The 20,280-nt window shown below is 32.2% G+C and overlaps 1 protein-coding gene across 10 annotated transcripts; it reads left to right on the top strand.

Annotated features, from left to right (window-relative positions):
- Window positions 1–1,354: 1,354 nt before the first annotated feature.
- LOC106775098 lies at window positions 1,355–8,965 on the top strand. 10 transcript variants are annotated; one of them, XM_014662164.2, is made up of 8 exons: window positions 1,355–1,536; window positions 1,683–1,853; window positions 3,355–3,474; window positions 3,586–3,629; window positions 4,331–7,201; window positions 7,491–7,595; window positions 7,741–7,915; window positions 8,446–8,965. In XM_014662164.2, exons 2-8 carry the CDS (start codon window positions 1,851–1,853, stop codon window positions 8,647–8,649), a joined length of 3,522 nt encoding a protein of 1,173 aa, XP_014517650.1. In that variant the 5' UTR covers window positions 1,355–1,536; window positions 1,683–1,850; the 3' UTR covers window positions 8,650–8,965. The 10 variants fall into 10 exon arrangements, 9 of the variants coding, with proteins under 9 accessions (XP_014517650.1, XP_014517633.1, XP_022639896.1 ...); XM_014662147.2 differs by having other exon boundaries at window positions 1,650–1,853; XM_022784175.1 differs by having other exon boundaries at window positions 1,355–1,572.
- The last annotated feature ends 11,315 nt before the right edge of the window (window positions 8,966–20,280 follow it).

Raw genomic sequence — 20,280 nt, 5'->3', positions numbered from 1 at the left:
GGAAAGAATGAAATATATTTGTGAGCAGTAAACAAATTATGAAAGCTTTTGCTTTGTTTACCTAAACAAGAGGTTCTCTTCTTTAAAAAGATTCTCTCCTAAAACGATGTATATAAATATTAATTAAAAAGTAAATAAATAGATTTGATAATTTTAAAATGATTTTTATTTCTATATGACATCAGTAAAAGGTTTTACAGAACTTAGCAATGAATGTGAATTATGATTGAATAACAATAATAAAATATAATTTTTTCACATGTGCACACACTAGAAATTTTATTGATCAAAATAAAAAGTAAATTAATTTTTATTTCTCGCAACATTATCATCCAAAAATAATATTCAAATAACTAATATTTTATTTTATTTAAAGGTAATATTGGTGCTATAAGTATAGTTTTGTTTGATATTTGTTCTATTAAAATAATTTGTTACTTTTACATTTTCTTTTTACCATAGTCTTTAAGTAATTTTTTCAAATAACATTTTATAATAAAAATCATTATTATTTTAAAAAATAAAATTTATAAGGTGTGGCATAAAAATTAAATAATGAAGTTATTTATAGAAAATAGTAAATAAATTATTTAATTAAATTATGCACATAGAGTGATTTAAATATCTTAAGTTAAAAGACTTTTATTACCTTAATTATTTATATTAATATTTTCAAATTTAATAGTAACAATTAACTAAAAATAATTATAAAAACTACTCATAAAAAAGTGTCCATGATTTTTAATTAACTATATTTTTGAAGACCAATTAAACTTAAGTGTTTATTTTCAATGCCTTTGTATTTTTCATATTGTGCTTTAATGAAGGAAGGACCTTTAGAGAGAATAAATTTTAAATGCTATTAGAAGAATTAAATTATATTAATTAATTTTATTTAGTAGCATAAATGTTAATTAATTTTCCCAATTACATAGTATTTTTTATGTTATAATTAAATAAAAATATATAATAAATTGGCTGACTTTTATTTATAATAAATAACTTTAAATTGCTTGTAAATGTAAATTGTAGTTGTTTTTTTAGCAATTTTTATTTTGCAATTAAAATGTTGTTTTTTTGTTTTTCTAAAATGTGGCTTTTTACAAAATATCCGAATAAACACATCTTAAACAAGAAAAAATGAAGTTAATTTTTCTATAAATTAAAATTAGCTTGTATACAAAAACTTTTCTTATTTATTATATAATATTTAAATTTTGTTATTTTAAAAACTGTTTGGGCTGGTTGAAAGTGCATCTTGATTTCTCTGAAAAAAAAAAAAATTGTGTTTTCGGCACAGTGCTGCATGCTTCACGCTTGGCTAGCTAATTTTTGTTTTTTGTTGTTTATTGGTGGCACGTGTTCGAAAAGGGAAACACCAACACCAACACCAACCACTGATGAATTTAGTCACATTGGTGTAGAGCTTCGAAATTGACAAAGAAAAACCCCACAGAGAGAAAATGAATTTCCTTGTTTGCCAAAACGATTAGCATATTAAAGGCCATTTATGTGACGATATTGTCCTCAGATGATGTGAGTTTCCAGTCAAATCAAAATCGTTTTTCTTTTGTGAGTTCTCATTTTCTTCAAGAGCTTGTCTGTCTGTTTTGTGTGTGTATTTGTTTGTGGGCACTGAACTACCTCAGTGTTCTTTGTGTATGTTTTTGTGCTCTCAAAAGAAGCCGCAGTCGCTTTCTCTCTGTGGAAAGTGACAAGATAGAGAGGGATAAAGAGGGAAAAAGAGCTTTTCAACCCCAAAAGACAAAACGGGTGATTACTTGAGAAAAAAGAGAGCCGTTGAGGCTTGGAAGAGAGCCATTCAGTTCCGGCCCTTTGGAACTTGTAGCATGGTTTGTTCCGATTATCGTTTCTTTACTTTTTACTATGTTTCTGTCTAGGTTCTTTGTTTTTTTTTTAATGCTTTTGGGATGACCCTGTTTAAGCTTTGAGTCTGTGTGATTAAATTGTTTGATAATTTTGGGTTTTGAAATTGGGAGTGATGGTGGGGGTGGGATTCTTTATGCTCTTTTCTTTAGTTCTTTGAATAAAAAAATGATTTTTTTAATGTGGGGATAGATGATCGGGCTTATGGGGTGGGTGGAATCTATACTAATTTGGGTGTTCTTGTGCGTATCTATAATATTTCATTTTCTTTCTTTTCTTTGTTCCTCTTCTTTTTCATATTTATGTAGTTTTTGAGTTATTGAGATTGGCTTTGTATAGGCTTTAGTGAGGTTTTGGTTAAATTAGAAAAGGGTAATCTTTGTTTTGACTGATAGATAAAACTCAACTCCCTTTGGGTTAATTTAATCTTTTCCTGGTTTTAATTTGGAGAAACCCAAGTTGAGGTTTCTCCTTTCCTGCACATATCTATTGCGTGTGTGTGGAATTGAATTCTTTGTTCATTTTTTTCTTTTTTAATTTGAATAGTTTTCTGTAGACGTCAGTTCATTTGTTCATGAAAACCAGAAAAAGTGGAAGAGTTTCGAGTTTGCATGCATGTCCTATAAAATATGAACCAAAGGCTATCAGTAGCTAAGGGGAACATAGGCTTCGTTGTCTTTTTTGTTTAATTGAATGTGCTGCATTCATTGGATAAGCTAGAAGTTGAATTTGTTGAGTTTAGATGCCCTCCGTTATTATGTTAGAATCAAGAAGGTGCATTCAAATATTCTGAAAACAACGTTAGGAATTTTCTTGTTTGACATGGAATTTTCCAATGAAATTTGTTGACAGAAGTTAATTATTTTCTGTATTGGCTTATTTGTTATGTTTGGCATGCCGATTGAATTCTAGCTTTAGTCCATGACAGTTCTATTAGTTTATTATCCTTCAGTGTGTCACAATTTTTAATTTGTCGTGCTGAAATTCTGTTTTCTAGCCATTTTATTGCTGATAACTCCTGTCCCATTTCGACCATTTTTATATCAATATTATGATTGTATCTATTCTTGGATAGAAGTCCCATTTCTGTGTGGCCATTTTTTTCAGATTAAAACAATAGGGCTAATTTATTGTATTTCAGCAATGTGGCTGCTGATTTTATTAGTTATTCCAGTCACTGTTTTCAAATGGTGGTGCTGTGTTGGAATTATCATTGCTGTGTTTCCTCATGTTCTTATTTTAGCTTTCAAGTTTCTTAAGTTACCGTGGTCTGTTTATAACTTAAACTGATCTCTAGATGATTTTCAGTTTATTGAGAATCATTACAAGTTGATAATGCAAAGAGTAGAAATATTTAAACATCAATTATCTAGAGTAATACCTTGTTTATCTTTGTTCTGAAAATTGTAATTTCTTTCTTCTCATTGTTTCTCTTTTCTTGTTGGCCAATGATTCTAATATGGACAGGCGAGGAAGATGCCTTGTGCCCCTCAAGAGATAGGTAATGATAATCCAAAAGTTTCAGAAGCAAGAAAGGATTCCGTATCAACAATATATCAACAACAACATAAATTCACATCTTTAGAGGTGACAATAAATTTCAGCCCTATTTTTCCATGATTTTTTAGTTGAGTTTGGCAAGGCATTTGATCCTTACGTCTATTTTGTTTTCTCTTTAAATGTAATTCTTTTATTCAGGGTTGTCAAGAATCATCTCTTTCAAGGATTAACTCGGATAGTAGGTAAAATATTTTTTTATGACTAGCATTGCTTTCATTATCTTTTGTTCTTATGGTAATATGATTTTGTGGTTAATTTACGTATTTCTTTGATTTTCTTTGATTGACATGATAATATAAAATGTATTTCTATCCTTCTATGATATTCCTTTGAAATATATTATTTATAGAATGATTATATGGCTTATACCAGAAGTTGGTATTGTATCGATTCTGTGCATGGTGTAAAGGAACCTGAGTCCTTGTTGGCATTGTCATAATGATGTCATTTGTTTGGCCTCCATGTAAAGTAGTTGCTCCCTTTAAGCTACATCTTCTTGTCATCTTTGATTTTTGCATTATTCTAGTATTCCCCCTCTTGTTTTTATCTTGTCAACAGAGGAAATGAGATTGGAAAAAAATTGTTCCCCAGATGTATACCTGTGGGAAAAACTTCCATGAGGTGGTCTGGTCTTTCCTTGCAATTTGAGGGTTATAAAAGACAAAAAGAGACCATAACACCCTTTTTTGGAATAACTATTACATTTTTTTTTTAATTTCTTCACAAAGTTGAAAGCTAGTAATGGCTATATGATTCCATTTTCAAAAAGTTTTACCATTGTTGTATAGCTCCTTACTCTTTTATTTTTTATTATGTATTTTTATGTTCCAAAGGCACTTTCTTGGAAGTGATTCATGGTTAAGTTCTTCCAATCATTGATCAGGTGTGCCATCATTTCGTTCAACTTTGAGCCTGATGGAACCTGGAGAATTGTTGCCCTACCAGGGCAGTGTCTCAATTACATTAACTTAGCTGCTGGTGTAAATATGGATGGTGTGCAACTGCTTGTCTCTCCGCTTAATAGGTTGAGGATTGATCAATGTAAGGGCCCTAGAGTGCCTCTTCCTTCCTATGCTTATTCAGCTAAATCATGTACAAAAAAAAGCTTTACTAGTTCAAATGTGTATCGTCGATGTCAAAACAAGATTGCTAGCAGAGCTTCTAAACTCAACGAACTCTCTAACAAGTCCAGTTCTCAAAGCACATTAGTATGTAGCCCTGGTTTTTTCCCGGATAGTTCAGCAGAAGTTAATTCATCTGATAAGTACGCAAGTAATTCCAAGGACGATGACAAGTCTTTGAAGAAAAACTCAAGAAAACAAGGAAGAAAGAAATTTAGACGGAGTAAGAAGAAGTCAAGTCACAGGTCTACTGAATGTGAAGTTCCTACTGAGGAAGTTGTCTGTCCAAGTTTGACCTCTGAAACCTGCAGCAGCAATGTTGCGGATAAGGACGGCATGGCAGAATTTTTAACTTCTGATGATAGATTAATAAAATCTGATTGTGACAGAAATGGGATGAATGACATCAAAGTTATGGAAGCACCTAACGTTAGTAACTCTTATCTTGATCAGGAAGCGATGTTAAAGGATTCTGCACCTATTATTCCAAGTTCTGCAGCAGAATGTGCCACATTTGAATCCAAGAATCAGCTCAAAGGTAGGGGCCCTGAGGCAGTCATTGATAGAGAAATAAAGAACATCCAGCATACTCAGCCATGCAGTTTTAATGATATACAAGACTCTTTAGTGCTAGATTCAGTTTCAGTTTGTTCCAGAAGTGGTGGAAGTATAAATACAGATGATATAGGAAAACAGTCCAACAAGTCAAATTGCACAACTACTTCAGATTCTGGAGATGGATATGTTTTTTGTCAAAACTTGACGAATGGCATTCCCAATAACAATGAACATATTGAGGGGATTATGCACAGTGGTCAAAATTGCATCGGTAATGATAAGAGAGTTAAGCAAAAGAGAACTATGTCGCACTGTTCAGGTTTAAACAAATTTGGGGGTGTTGGAATTTTGCAAGGTCGAAAAGGGAAGGAAAACAGTCATTCTGTATGGCAAAAGGTTCAGAAGAATGCTTCTGATGAATGTGGCGGTGATTTGAAGAAAGTAAACACTACTTTGTCACAACTTGCTTCTGTTGTGGAAAAGGATCCCTCGGTTATCAAAGAATGTAAATCTGTTGGTGTGAACTGTGTATCAAAAACTGAGGATAAGAAACAAATGAAAAATAAAATTGGTAAGAAATCTAAAGTTAAAATGGACTCAGTATCAAAAAAGGGACAGAGCAATTATTCTAGGAAGAGTTTGCATCTTAACAGGTCTTTGTCAAATGATCATGGGAAGGTTGGTGCTGAACAGAATGATATGCTTCTTATCTCAACTCAGGAAATTGATCAGCATGGAGTGAATAATGACTCTGGATTTAATTCTGATGTTCACTGCTTGTTGGATGGGGTCCAGACCAATGGGGTTGAACAGGTAACATCTGAAAAAATTCACAGTGCAGAATTTCATCTGGAGGAGTCAGATCCAAGAAGTAGTGCCTGCCATACTGTTGCAAACACAAACAATGAAAGTATAGATAGTGAGGATAGGTCGTTAGTAAGGCCAAGTGAGAATGTCAATCAATCAAATATGTCTGTAGAGCTGTCTCCAGCGTCATGCAATCTTGAAGGTGATGAGGTTGGTCAAACAGAGAAAGAAGTTTCTTCTGCAGACTACAATGCACAAAACCAGTGCTCTGGAACCTCCCTCTGGAAATGGATACCAATTGGGAAAAAAGATACTGGGTTAGAAAAATATGAATCTAGTACTTTACCACCAGATTATTCTGATGCATCCTCTAGGAACAATATTAACCATGAAAGCAGTGTTGAACCAGAACTGGCCTCTTCTGAAAGTAAGGATTCTTCAATAAATGCAAGCAGAACATCAAATGGAGAGATTTACCACCATGTGTCCTGTCTAGGTGAGGGTGAGAACGAAAAATTGGGTGGGCAGGTTCCATTTACATTCACACAGCATAGGGACAAGAAAGAAGTTTCTAGTCACATGTTTAATGAAAGCAAAAAACAAGAAATGTTAGAAAAGGATTCTTACAGAATATCCCAAGCTGTGAATGATGCATGTAGGGTACAACTAGCTTGTGAAGCAGTGCACATGGCTACAGGTGGTCCAGTTGCAGAGTTTGAAAGACTACTTCATTTTGGTAGTCCTGTGATTTGTAAATCAGTTGATTCAGTCAGTTGTTCAACCTGCTCATGCAACCATGCTGGTGGTGTCTCACTGTGCAGACACGAGATCCCTAACCTATCTTTGGGATGTCTGTGGCAGTGGTATGAGAAACATGGGAGCTATGGATTAGAGATAAGTGCTCAGGATCATGAGAATCCAAAGAGACAAGGTGTTGGTGATTTTCCATTCCGTGCGTATTTTGTCCCTTCTTTATCAGCAGTTCAGCTGTTTAAGAACCATGAAGATCAATGTGTAAATAGCAGTGACAAGCTTTCAAATTGTGAGGTTTCAGAGGCATGTCAAATGATTAATTTTTCAGAAAACTCATCTACTGCCACTGAACATTCAATATTTTCTGTTCTCTTTCCTCAGCCTCGAAATCAGGATGCAAGCATTGAAACTCCGAAGGAGACGGATTCTATCAGTAATAGATCTGGTGATTTAGAACTTCTTTTTGAGTATTTTGAATGTGAGCAACCTCAACAAAGACAGCCACTTTATGAGAAGTAAGATTTTCTCCTTTATCATCAGAACATAATGGTATTCAGTGTATCTGTCTTATGTCTTGTGGAATAGATTGTCCTTCCCATTTTGTGTTCCCTGAAAAATTATATTATGCCGATTAATTTTAATAAGATCATCAACAAAATTTATGACATTATACTGTGTAGGAATTAGGAACAGGAGGTTTTCATCTTTTTCTTGTCCATAGAGTAATAGATGTTTGGCTGATATAAGAAACAGGTTTGTTGGTTGATTCAACAGGTGTTTAATTTGATTTTGATGTTCTTACAGGATACAAGAACTGGTTAGAGGAAATATGCCAATCCAATCTTCAACATATGGGGACCCAACAAAACTGGATTCAATAAAGCTGCGAGATCTTCACCCTAGCTCTTGGTAAGTGATCTACATGTCAACTATATTCTGCGTGCTAAAGAAAATGTGATTGCATTTTCCTTATCAGATGACACCAAATGTTTTTTTCTTGACTTAATTTTAAGTGATGTTTCAAATGGTAGCACTAAGGCCACCTCATTTGCAGGTTCTCAGTTGCATGGTATCCTATTTACCGCATACCAGATGGCAACTTTCGTGCATCTTTTCTGACTTATCATTCACTTGGACATTTGGTCCGTAGAAGAACAGGTTCAGATTTGTCAACATCAGGTTCTTGCATAGTATCTCCGGCTGTGGGTCTCCAAAGCTACAATGACCAGGTATGAATTATCTTGCATCTTATTATTCTATGCATTGAAAATTAACCTTTCAGTTGGTGATGAATTTTTTTTTTTGGATGAGTCCATTGCAAATAATATTTTGACACATTTATAGTTATTATGTTTTTGTGGCTGGTTTCAAGATAATTGGAGCTTTTACTGGCATATTTAATCATGTAAATCACAGTTTATTTGGAAGCAGAGTTTCCAGGGTTGAGGAAATAAAGAATGTAAAAGATGAAACTTTAGATTGCTAAAAGAGAAGTTGACGGATAAGTTATTTACATTAGGAATATTATTGTAAGATGTAGGAAGTATGGTGCTGAAAGGAGTTGTTCAAACTATACTTAGTGTGTGTTGTTTGGATAATTTTTTCAACAGAAACTTATATGAAAAGAAAATGAGAACATAAAATGAATCAAGCTGCTTCCATAAGCTTAAATGAATTTTTAAAACTTTTAGAAAGTAATGTGGATATATACTTTTTAAGGCTTGCTAACAGTTTTGCACTTGATGTGTGATATGGACAGGGAGAATGCTGGTTCAAGCTGAAGCACTCAGCAGAAGCAGCAGAAATGGTGGGCTTAGACCCTTCTTTTGTCCTGAGAGAACGTTTGAAGACACTCGAGGAAACAGCATGTGTGATGGCAAGAGCTGTGGTGAAGAAGGGGAACCAAACATGTACTAACAGACATCCTGATTATGAGTTTTTCTTGTCTAGGCGACGGTATTGACATCTCAGTTTTCTCCAAAAATAATCATGAGTAGTAGACCAGCTAGTTACAACTTACAAATGATTTTGGCTACATTCATCTCATAGGATCTGAGTATTGCTGATGGTGTTGCATGAGTCTTCTATGTTCTTGTTCCTCAACATAAGTTCGTTTGTACATACATAGCTTTGTGCATTACCATTTTTGTCTCCTCACTTTCGATTTTGCTTCTTGTTTTAGAGTCCAAGAAACACTTGTATCGATTATGTGAGAGATGTTTGCAGTAACTCTGTATATGCTTCTTTTTCATAGCTTCAAGTTAGTGAATGTTCTTCCATATTTGCTTCCATATACTATCATTTTTATTGCATTAACTATTTGTCATTCTAATCCATTTTGCATCTTTTGTAATAAATTTTATGTATTATCCTCACAAAATTCTTTATTATTATCTTATTATCTTATTTTAATATTTCATTGCATACTCTTTTAATATGTGTTCATCATATAGTATGTTAGATTATTTTTTATAATACTTCAAATCAATATTGTTGAATTATGGAGCAAACAAATCTATAATTAAATAAAATTATAATATAATTTAGCCTTTTTTTAATACATCAAACTTTGTTTAACATTGTCGGCTTTCTAATTTGAGTATTTGTTGTTGCATTTAACAAGTTATTGTGCTGTTATGTACCTAGTAAATAAATTTAATTATAAAATATTGATTGCGTAAATGTTTATATATTATTATGTAATAACATTTTGTTATTGATAGTAAATTTATCTGTTTATGTAATAACTTTTGAAACTACATTTAGAATATTTTTTTATGAATTAATAATTATCATTGCCTTCAAACACACATAATCTCTTAAATATTGAATTATCCCTATATTTACTTTCACAGGATTTGACCATTTGTATGATCATATATTCATTTATATTAGTCTTAGAAGCAATTATCAACGTTGATGTATGTCATTGTTTTTGTTCTAAAGACCGTAGATCCAAAGATACTAATATTTCATTTTTTTATAAACTTTGTTTCATAGGTCGGTCAAATTAATATTTAGATTTTCGTTTATAATCTTTTTTAACTTATAACTTAACCACTTTGAAGTCATAAAAAAGATATTAAATTCTCTAATACAAGTATGTTTGTTGATATTTTTTCTTAACTGCCATGTACTTTGTGCAGCCTTATAAGCATAAGAAGTGTTCGAGTGACATTTGCCTTTTGTGCTACAACATTTCACACAATCTCATTGTTTGTCATTTTTTAAAATCTTCAATTTTCAACCATGTACACACCATAAGTTTTTATTGCTTTAGTGAATTCTTCCTTTTTAGGAAAATACGTGCCAACTTTCCATTTATAGTCTTCCATACTTTTAGACATTGAGAATATCTCAAAGTTTCCATATCAATCTCTATTTTTATTCCTTGAATCACTAAATTCAACAATGTATAAACTTTTATATTCCTATTCAGCATAAGACAAACCTTTATCATGTACAAATTACATTCAACAAAAAGATCCACTTCGTCTAACGACTTCAACTTCGATACTACCTTTCTAGAACTCATCTTCCACTTCATCTAATACTAACATCCACTAGATCATCTTCACTCAAAACGTCCTCTTTAGACTCATTCTAACTAATAAGATCAAAGTCATTTTAGGGAGTTACTCCCTCCACCTCCCCAATTGCCTCTTCTACCTCCCCAATTTTTCTCATTTTTTTTTAATTACAAAAATATCCTTTTCTTTTACCTTTTTACCCTTTTTATATTTTATTTCTCTCACTTCCGGCACCCTCTCTTTTTCCCACCTCCTCATCCGTTTCCCCTTCTCACCGAAATCTGTTTCATTTTTTTTTATTTGTAAAACTCTTAGTCTCAACTCTGAGTCCTCTCTTTCGTTTGGAGCTTTTAGTGTGTGTGGTAGTGCTTTGTAAAACCCTTCACTAACTTCTCTCCACGGATCTCACTTATACTCACTAAATTTCAAACCAAAAGCCAAACCAATTTCCTCTCTCCGTAATTCACTTCTCGTATCCATCTCAAGCTTCCAACCAATACTTTCTCTCTTCTTTTTCTTTTCTTTTTTTTCTCTTAATGTGGGGCCTACAAGGTCCTTTCCAATCAACACTAAAATCTCAATCTCACACTAAAATCACAGGGGCTCAAAACTCACGTAATTACACATTTTAGTATTAAAACTCATGTCCATCGTCACACTCTCTTTCTATTTCATTAAACACCTAAACCCATTCTTCTCCACCTTTTTCTTTATTTATTTTTCCCTCTAATAAGCCAAATCTAATTCTCGTAACCAACCTTTTCCATGCAAAATCCCATCCTCTATCTACTTCTCATATGAACATACAAAGCTTTCCTGCAGACAATTATTTTCTGACTTTAACCCCTTCCCATAAGTTTTCTTGCCTTTACATTTTTAACCACTCATCTCTCAGTATAACTACCAATACACATCCTTCTACAATCTCTTCACTAAATACCCTCTTTCAACCCTAAATAACCTCCCAAACTATCACTCTATCTCCTTTCATCTTCGGCCAACCCTATACCCCATTCCATCCCTTCTTTCATGCACTCACATCCACACTTACAACCCACACACAAACTCTCCCTAACTTTCTTCCTTCAACTCAAACCCTTACATCTCACCCATATCTCACTGTAACTCACTAGCTGAAGACCAACCCATTCAACACCAAAACTTTCCAGCACCCATACCTTAAAACATAAAACGTATCTCACCCTATCAACAACCAAAACAGTACACGACATATCCATAAATAAATATATATACATATATCAATCCTTTATTGGACGGATATCGAAATCTGTTTCTCCTTCAACGGACGTCGACGTCCGTTTACGGATGTTAACATTCGTTTAATACTTCAGTGCATCCGTTATAGTATTAGACTTATATATTAAAAAAACTTCTGAAACTTGCAGACCACCGTCAACTACCACTAGACGAAGCTCTTCCACCGGTGCACCTTCTTCTTCTTGCAACGACACTTTCTCTAATCACTAACTGGAGCACCTTCTTCTTGCACTGCAACACACACCACAGTAATTCCATACTACACCACCATACACCACCACACTTTCAGCAAACAAAAATTAGAAGAAAAAGAAGATTGAGTGAAATTTTATTCTAAAAAGATAAAAACAGAAATTAAATATTATTTAAGGATAAAAAAAGAAATGGATAGATGCGGTGTTGTGGGGGTGAGGGACTGGAAATTATAAAATTTTAATTCTAAATATAAACTTTTACTAATGGATAAAATTGGAATAATAAAATAGAAAAAAGGGTAAAAAAGGAAAGGGGAGGTGGAGGGAGGAAATGGAGAGGTGTAGGGAGTAACACTCGTCATTTTATCCTTTCTCCTCCCCCTCCACAACAACATCAAGGAGACTCTCTCCCTCCACAACAACCTCAGGCTGACCCTCACTCTCCACAACAACCTCAAGCTAACCCTTTCCCTTTGCAACAACCTTAGGCTGACTATCCACATTAACTTCTTCTTCACAGCCACCCTCTCCCTCCACAATAACCTCACCCTAACCCTCCATATGAACTTCTTCTTAACAATCACCCTCTCCTCCACAACACCCTCAGGTTGACCCTTCATATGAACTTCTTCATCACAATCACCTTCTCCCTCCACATGAACTTCATCCAAAAAACCACCCTTATTACAATCACCCTTAGGAGGAAAACATTCTAACGTATTATTATTTGAGGTTCAGACACAATGTGTACAACATACAAGTGAACTTAACCATTGAGTGTGGCAATGTTCACCGTATGACATGTACCTTTGTCATCACACAACAATTCCAACATTCCTTCCAATACAAAACCTCCACCCATTAAATATCATAACTCCTTAATATTCACATAACTCATCTCCTTCAGAATGAACAAAATCTCAAAGTAGCTTCATTTGTCTGGGTCACATGACAAAGTACTACTTTCTCCAACATATTTTAGTAACCCATTATTCACTAACATTCTATCATGGTGAAATACTACATCGAAAAGCAACTCATACATCTCAAGTAATATATGTGTGCATATGTGTGTATATACCCTACCAAATATGAAATTGTCCAAATAATATAAGACATATTGCATTCCATACCACAAGCACACTGACAAACCAATTTCGAATGGGAGATCAATATGAAAACATCATCATACATAATAAGGGGACCACTATTGTCAACTAATTCCATAAACAAATAAACACTCGACCACATTACATACAAAGTTACAAAGAAGCAAAACATTCAAACATGAAAAACATAAAAACACTAACCCTAAATTATGCAATCATCACAATAACACAACACTTGGCAAAAGTCCCAAAATCGACACACACAATTATATATATTCAACTCATATAAACATTCGATCTTCAAGAAAAACCACTTTGTTGTCAATGAAAGCTTAATTTTTCTCTTTCACTTCACTATGAATGGAATTCCGAATTTCCCTTCTCTTCTTCATTATATAAATCCTCAATTTTCATATAAAAAACATTTTTTTTTTTAACCAACCCAAATTTCCACATAAAAAAACCTTTCTGATTACACATAATAAGAAAAAATGTCGATACACCAAAAAAAAATTCTCACCACAACATGTCTAATAAATTAACGTTAACTTCTTAAATAATGTGAAAAAAAAAAGACTTAATTAATATTAACACATATGGAAACAAAATTAAAATTTTTTGAAATACAAATTCCAAATAGACTATCTAAAGTGAGGATCATCCAATAATTAAGTCATAAAAGTAAATGAACATAATAATAACTGATAATAGAGAATGTGTATTTTTATTTTTAGAATTTGTTATACTCGATAATAAAAAATTATCTCATCATTTATCAAATAATTAAAGTATATTTTCATTCTTTTTTCTTGATTTGTAAGTATTAGTTTATGATTTAAAAAAACGTAAAATAATTATATCATCTTATTCAATCCCATAAATGTTTTAGAAAAGAAATAAGTAAATGCTAAATTTAATTGTTCCATTTAAACATCATGTTGGACCAACTTATTCAAATTTAAAATTAGTGTTTTGAAATAATTAATTAAAAAAAACACGTGTTTAAGAAGTAAAACAAGATTTATATATTAAAGAACATAAATACAATTATTTTTAAAATAAAATATTAGATAAATACAAAAAACATAGTTTTATTACTCTATTAAACAACACTCTTTGAAAAAGAATAAAGATGAAATAAGTTTAGTTATTATTGTTGAGCTATTGCTTCCAGTATTCCTATAATTGTTAATTGCACCTTTCGTCGTTGCATCACTATTGTCATTGTTGCTCCCCCATTGCCATAATGCTGCTACATAGAAATAAAGAAGAGAGAAAATACAAATAAAAAAAAGTTCATTCTGAAAAAATTATTAAAAATAAGATTTAAGTCTAATTCAATTTTATAAAATTATTTTATAGAATAAATTTAAATTCACTTGATATTATCTATCGATTTGAATTTCTATAATGAAAATTCTTTAGGAAATGTATTTCACGTAGGATGTTTCGAATATTTTATTCTGGAAAGCATTATAACTATTTCCAAACATTTGTGTCAAACCTTCTATTCGGAAAAGTTTAATGCGAAATGTATTTCTTGTGTTTCGAAATTCTATTCCAGAGATCCTTTTACGAAAATTTCTTTGGAAATTCTATTTCAAAAAGTTTATTCCAGAAAGCTTCTGAAATATGTGATCCGAAAGTTACTTGTATGGAGGATAAAAGGATCGTTTTGAAAACTTGAAGGGTGCATGAAGAAACTGTGGGACTGCACGAAGTAAATTCCCTCTTGCTGCTATTTACTATTATGCAAAAGCTTCCTACACCCTATTGCAGGGTGCAGTAAGCAATACCCTTACTTAATGGAAGGCCCAAGTATCAATGATGTGGGCCTACCAAGTAACCTGGCACTTCAATTCTATTTATATGAATTCATTTTTGTTTTTGTGTTTTTATACCTTTTTAATGTAGTTTTAGTCTATAAATTAAATTAATGTCTAAAAAAAATAATCATTTCATTGTATTATTTCATTTTGAGGTCGCATTCTACTGCAGTATCTTCTCTAAAAAAATCGTACAAATAAAATAGCAGGAGATTAAATATTCTCTAAAAAAAATTATGACTTTCATAAAATGAGTTATAAAATTCAAATACAAAAATATGCTCGAATATTTTTTTTTCTTTTGCAATATAGATATTCACTCGTATAATAAATGCATACATTTTAAAAGTAATGAATAGTTTTAACATAAAATATTTAAAAGAATACTTATATTCAAATAAAAGAAGTAGGGTATGTTTACATAGTCATTTGGGCTCCTTGTACTTTACCACCAAACTCACTTTTTCTGCTTTTACTTATTTCATTCCACAATTTCTGTCCACACCCTAAATTTTGATAATGATACTATACTATCTACAATTATATAAAAAGATACACTTTTTGATGTTATTGAACAATTTTACTCTTTATTAAATAAAAATAAGTTATTTATTCATTTAATAAAATAAATAATTATACATTTTTTATTTTAAAATAATAAAATAATTTTAAAAAACAATAGCTACATAATTTTTTAATACTTTTTAAAAAATAGTATAAGGAATAATAAAATAAGTAAAAACTTATTTCCTCTAAAATAGAAATTGATCGGTTGTATTTGTAGATCTTGACATCAAACAAATGATTTAGGAACAAGAACATTTAAAGAGAAAGTAAAGAATTCTAAAAAAGTATTTTTATAACGATGATGATCCATTTTAAAACAATAAAACCCAGTCTCACTATTATTAAATTATTATCACTTCTAAAGTAACATTTTTTGAAGTTTTACAGTAAAATTTATTATTGAGACTTAATAAGGTGTTGACTAGTTTCGTGGTAAGCATTAAAATGCATTAGAAAAAATATTTTGAGTAGCAAAATCTTTGAATAAAATCTTATTAATTTCGACTAGCAAAATCTGACATAAAATTTTTGTATGATTTTTCTAATAAAATTTACAAACCTTCTAATGAAATACTTCTAAACAGAATTGCAAATGCAATAGGACAAAATTGTAAACTTTCTAATGACACGTAATTACTCAAGTCCTCATGCAACCAAGAAACCATGATGACAACTTTTTTTCTTCTCTTCTCCTCCTCATGTTATTCGATGTAAGATTTTGGTGAATACATACTTGAAAATCAACGTACGTACAAATAATTCTACATAAAGAAAAGTATGTTAAGGCATATATAGATAAAATGATACATCTAAGAAATAAAAATCATTCTTTCGCATGACAATTTATTGTTGACATTGAAATGATACGATGAATCTCACCATTTTAAATATTTTTTAAAAGAAAAAATGTAATTTTAAAAGAAAAAAAAAATAGTGTTATTTGAATGTAATTGACATGTGTGTCTGTCATTATAGGAGCACCCTTTAAGAAATAGGAGATACCGTAACAAATATGTATCTTATTTATGTGCCATGACTAAATTGTAATATATATGCCAAAATTTATGCATTTTTTGAAACCACTCGTTGGAACATAAAGATAACACGATAACATTACAACATGATAAAATCGAACCATCTTTCATAAAAAAACAAGAATTTTCATGTTGTAGAGGCAAACCTTCAATATCACCTTATAAAAAAGACTATATTTGTCTCAAAATATACATTATTTTGTTGAAAAGTATAATTATATAAGGTATCAAATTGTATCTACGCACTTAGATCAACCAATGGCCTATTACGTGCATGTGAATGACCTAAATATAAACTTAGTAGTATAACATAATGTGGACTACACTTAGTTACCTAATATCTCATCATATGATTTAGCAAAAACATTGTTTATTGGGAGGTTCACTGAAATGGATTAATGGATGTTTCATCTTTATATAGTGTTTTGTTTTCTCATTTTTATCTAATACTAAACTTAAATTTCCACTTGGATTCCCAACATATACTACAAGAATTTAATTTAATGTGAATTTGAATCGTTTCAAAGAAGATGATGGAGCTTATGAGGTGGGTGGAATCTAATTTTGGAAAATGTTGGACTAATTTGGGTGTTGTAGTGCGTATCTATAATCTGAAACTTTGGCCTAAATATGGGGACGAGTTTTATGGCTAAGGATGCGGTAGTCCTTATTTTTGATATTTTAGGTAGGGGATTTGTGGTTGAGTGAAAATTTACTTGTAGATTTTGTGTGGATGGTTGAAATAAGGCATGCTTTCAAGTTTCATTATCTTTGTTTTTGGTTTTCTTATTTATGAAGTTTTGAGTTATTGAGATTGGCTTTGTATAGGCTTTAGTGAGGTTTTGGTTAAATTAGAAAAGGGTAATCTTTGTTTTGACTGGTAGATAAAACTCAACTCCCTTTGGGTTAATTTAATCGTTTCCTGGTTTTAATTTGGAGAAACCCAAGTTGAGGTTTCTCCTTTCCTGCACATATCTATTGTGTGTGTGGAATTGCATTCTTTCTTCATTTTTTTTTTTTTAATTTTGAATAGTTCTCTGTAGACGTCAACTTCATTTGTTCATGAAAACCAGGAAAAGTGGATGAGTTTCAAGTTTGCATGCATGTCCTATAGAATATGAACCAAAGGCTATCAGCAGCTAAGGGGAACAAAGCCTTCATTGTCTTTTTTGTTTAATTTAATGTTCTTGCATAGATTGGATCAGCTACAAGTTCAATTTCTTGGGTTTAGATGCATTCAAATATTGTCAAAACAAGGTTAGAAATTCAAATCTAGATGATTTTCAGTTTATTGAGAATATTATCATTCCATGTTGATAATGCAAAGAGTAGAAATATTTAAGCATCAATTATCTGTTTTGAAATTTGTAATTTCTTTCTTCTCATTCTAATATGCACAGGCGAGGAATATGCATTGTGCCCCTCAAGAGATAGGTAATGATAGTCCAAAAGTTTCATAAGCAAGAAAGGATTCCATACCAAGAACATAAATTCACATACTTAGAGGTTGGAATAATTTTCAGCCCTATTTTTCCATGGTTTTTTAGTTGAGTTTGGCATGGCAGTTGATCCTTATGTATGTCTGTTTTGTTTTTTCTTTAAACTTAAATCTTTCCTTCAGGGCTGTCAAGAATCTTCTCTCTCAAGGATTAACTCTGAAAATAGGTAAAATATTTTTTAAAATTAAATATATTTTTAGTTTCTAAACTTTCAAAACGAAATTTGAATTTGTTCATCTTTTAAATTTAATAACATTAATATTTTTTGGATTTGTTAAAAATGCATTCCAAACTATCATTTAATCTGGAATTTGTCAATCGAAGTAAACAATTCAAACATGATTCTGAAACGTGTTTTAAATGTCAAAAATTAACTGAATTAAAAAGATTGAATGAAATTTAAACATTAAAATGTATTAAGAAAGCGACAAATTCTAATTTTGTATTTTTAAGAACTAAAATCAAAATGGACCATGATATTTTAACAATTTTTTTAATAATTTTTTAATAATGAATTATGTATCACTATTTTATTGATTTATATATTTGAAATGGACCGATCACAAGGTGTCACATAAACGATTATAAAAAAGTTGTTAAAAAAAAATTGTTAAAGATATATTTTCCAAAACCATATTTATCCCTACTTTTCATTATGTACTTTTGTGTTAAAAGGTGCTTTCTTGGAAGTGATTCATAGTTAAATTCTTCCAATCATTGATCAGGTGTGCCATCATTTCGTTCTACTTTGAGGCGGATGCAACCTGGAGAATTGTTGCCCTACCAGGGCAGTGTCTCAGTTACATTAACTTAGCTGCTGGTGTAAATATGGATGGTGTGCAACTGCTCGTCTCTCCTCCGCTTAATATGCTGAAGATTGATCAATATAAAGGCCCTAGAGTGCCTCTTCCTTCCTTTGCTTATTCAGCTAAATCATGTTCAAAAAAAGGCTTTACCAGTTCAAATGTGCATCGTAGATGTCAAAACAAGATTCCTGGCAGAGCTTCTAAACTCAACGAACTCCCTAACAATTCCAGTTCTCAAACCTCATTAGTATGCAGTCCTGGTTTGTTCCCTGATACTTCTGCAGAGGCAAGTAATTCCAAGGAAGACGACAAGTCCTTGAAGAAAAGTTCAAGAAAACGTGCAAGAAAGAAATTTAGGAGGAGTAAGAAGAAGTCAAGTGACAGTGGCTCAACCGAACGTGAAGTTCTTACTGAGGAATTTGTATGTCCAAGTTTGACTTCTGAAACCTGCAGCAGCAATGTTGGGGATAAGGAGGGCGTGGCGGAGTTTTTAACTTCTGATGATAGATTGATAAAATCTGATTGTGACAGAAATGAGATGAATGACAGTATCAAAGTTATGGAAGCACCTAACAATAGTAACTCTTATCTGGATCAGGAAACGATGTCAAAAGATTCTGCTGCCATTATTCCAAGTTCTGCAGGAGAATGTGCCACATTTGAATCCAAGAATCAGCTCAAAGGTAGGGTCCTTGAGCAAGTCATTGATAGAAAAATAAAGAACATCCAGCATGCTCAGCCATGCAGTTTTAACGATATGCAAGACTCTTTAGTGCTATATTCAGCTTCAGTTGGTTCCAGAAGCGATGGAAGTATAAATACAGATGATATAGGAAAACGGTCCAACAAGTCAAACTGCACAACCACTTCAGATTCTGGAGACGGGTATTTTTTTTGTCAAAAGTTGACGAATGGTATTCACAATAACAGTGATGAACATGTTGAGGGGATTATGCACAGTGGTCAAAATTGCATCAGTAATGATAAGAGAGTTAAGCAGAAGAGAACTATGTCGAACACTTCGGGTTTAAACAAATTTGGGGGTGTTGGAATTTTGCACGGTCGAAAAGGGAAGGAAAATAGTCATTCTGTATGGCAAAAGGTTCAGAAGAATAGTTCTGATGAATGTGGCGGTGATTTGAAGAAAGTAAACACTACTTTGTCACAACTTGCTTCTGTTGTGGAAAAGGATCCCTCGGTTATCAAAGAATGTAAATCTGTTGGTGTGAACTGTGTATCAAAAACTGAGGATAAGAAACAAATGAAAAATAAAATTGGTAAGAAATCTAAAGTTAAAATGGACTCAGTATCAAAAAAAGGACAGAGCAATTATTCTAGGAAGAGTTTGCATCTTAACAAGTCTTTGTCAAATGATCATGGGAAGGTTGGTGCTGAACAGGATGATATGTTGCATATCTTAACTCAGGAAATTGATCAGCATGGATTGAACAATGACTCTGGATTTAATTCTGATGTGCACTCCTTGATGGAAAGGATCCAGACCAATGGGGTTGAACAGATAACATCTGAAAAAATTCACAGGGCGGAATTTCATCTGGACGAGTCAGATCCAAGAAATAGTTCCTGCCACACTGTTGCAAACACAAACAAGGAAACTATAGGTAGTGAGGATAGGTCGTTAGTAATGCCAAGTGAGAATGTCAATCAATCAAATATGTCTGTGGAGCTGTGTCCAGCGTCTTGCAATCTTGAAGGTGATGAGGTTGGTCAAACAGAGAAAGAAGCTTCTT

Source organism: Vigna radiata, chromosome 1 (genome assembly GCF_000741045.1).
Source record: "Vigna radiata var. radiata cultivar VC1973A chromosome 1, Vradiata_ver6, whole genome shotgun sequence".
NCBI classification, from domain to species: domain Eukaryota; kingdom Viridiplantae; phylum Streptophyta; class Magnoliopsida; order Fabales; family Fabaceae; genus Vigna; species Vigna radiata.
This window is presented reverse-complemented; position numbering and strand designations above follow the sequence as displayed.

Excerpts from the sequence above, each read along its gene's own strand:
- LOC106775098 (XM_014662164.2), top strand. Across the intron at positions 7,596-7,740 it reads GATCTTCACCCTAGCTCTTG|GTTCTCAGTTGCATGGTATC; the intron begins GTAAGTGATCTA and ends CCTCATTTGCAG. Across the intron at positions 7,916-8,445 it reads TCCAAAGCTACAATGACCAG|GGAGAATGCTGGTTCAAGCT; the intron begins GTATGAATTATC and ends TGATATGGACAG.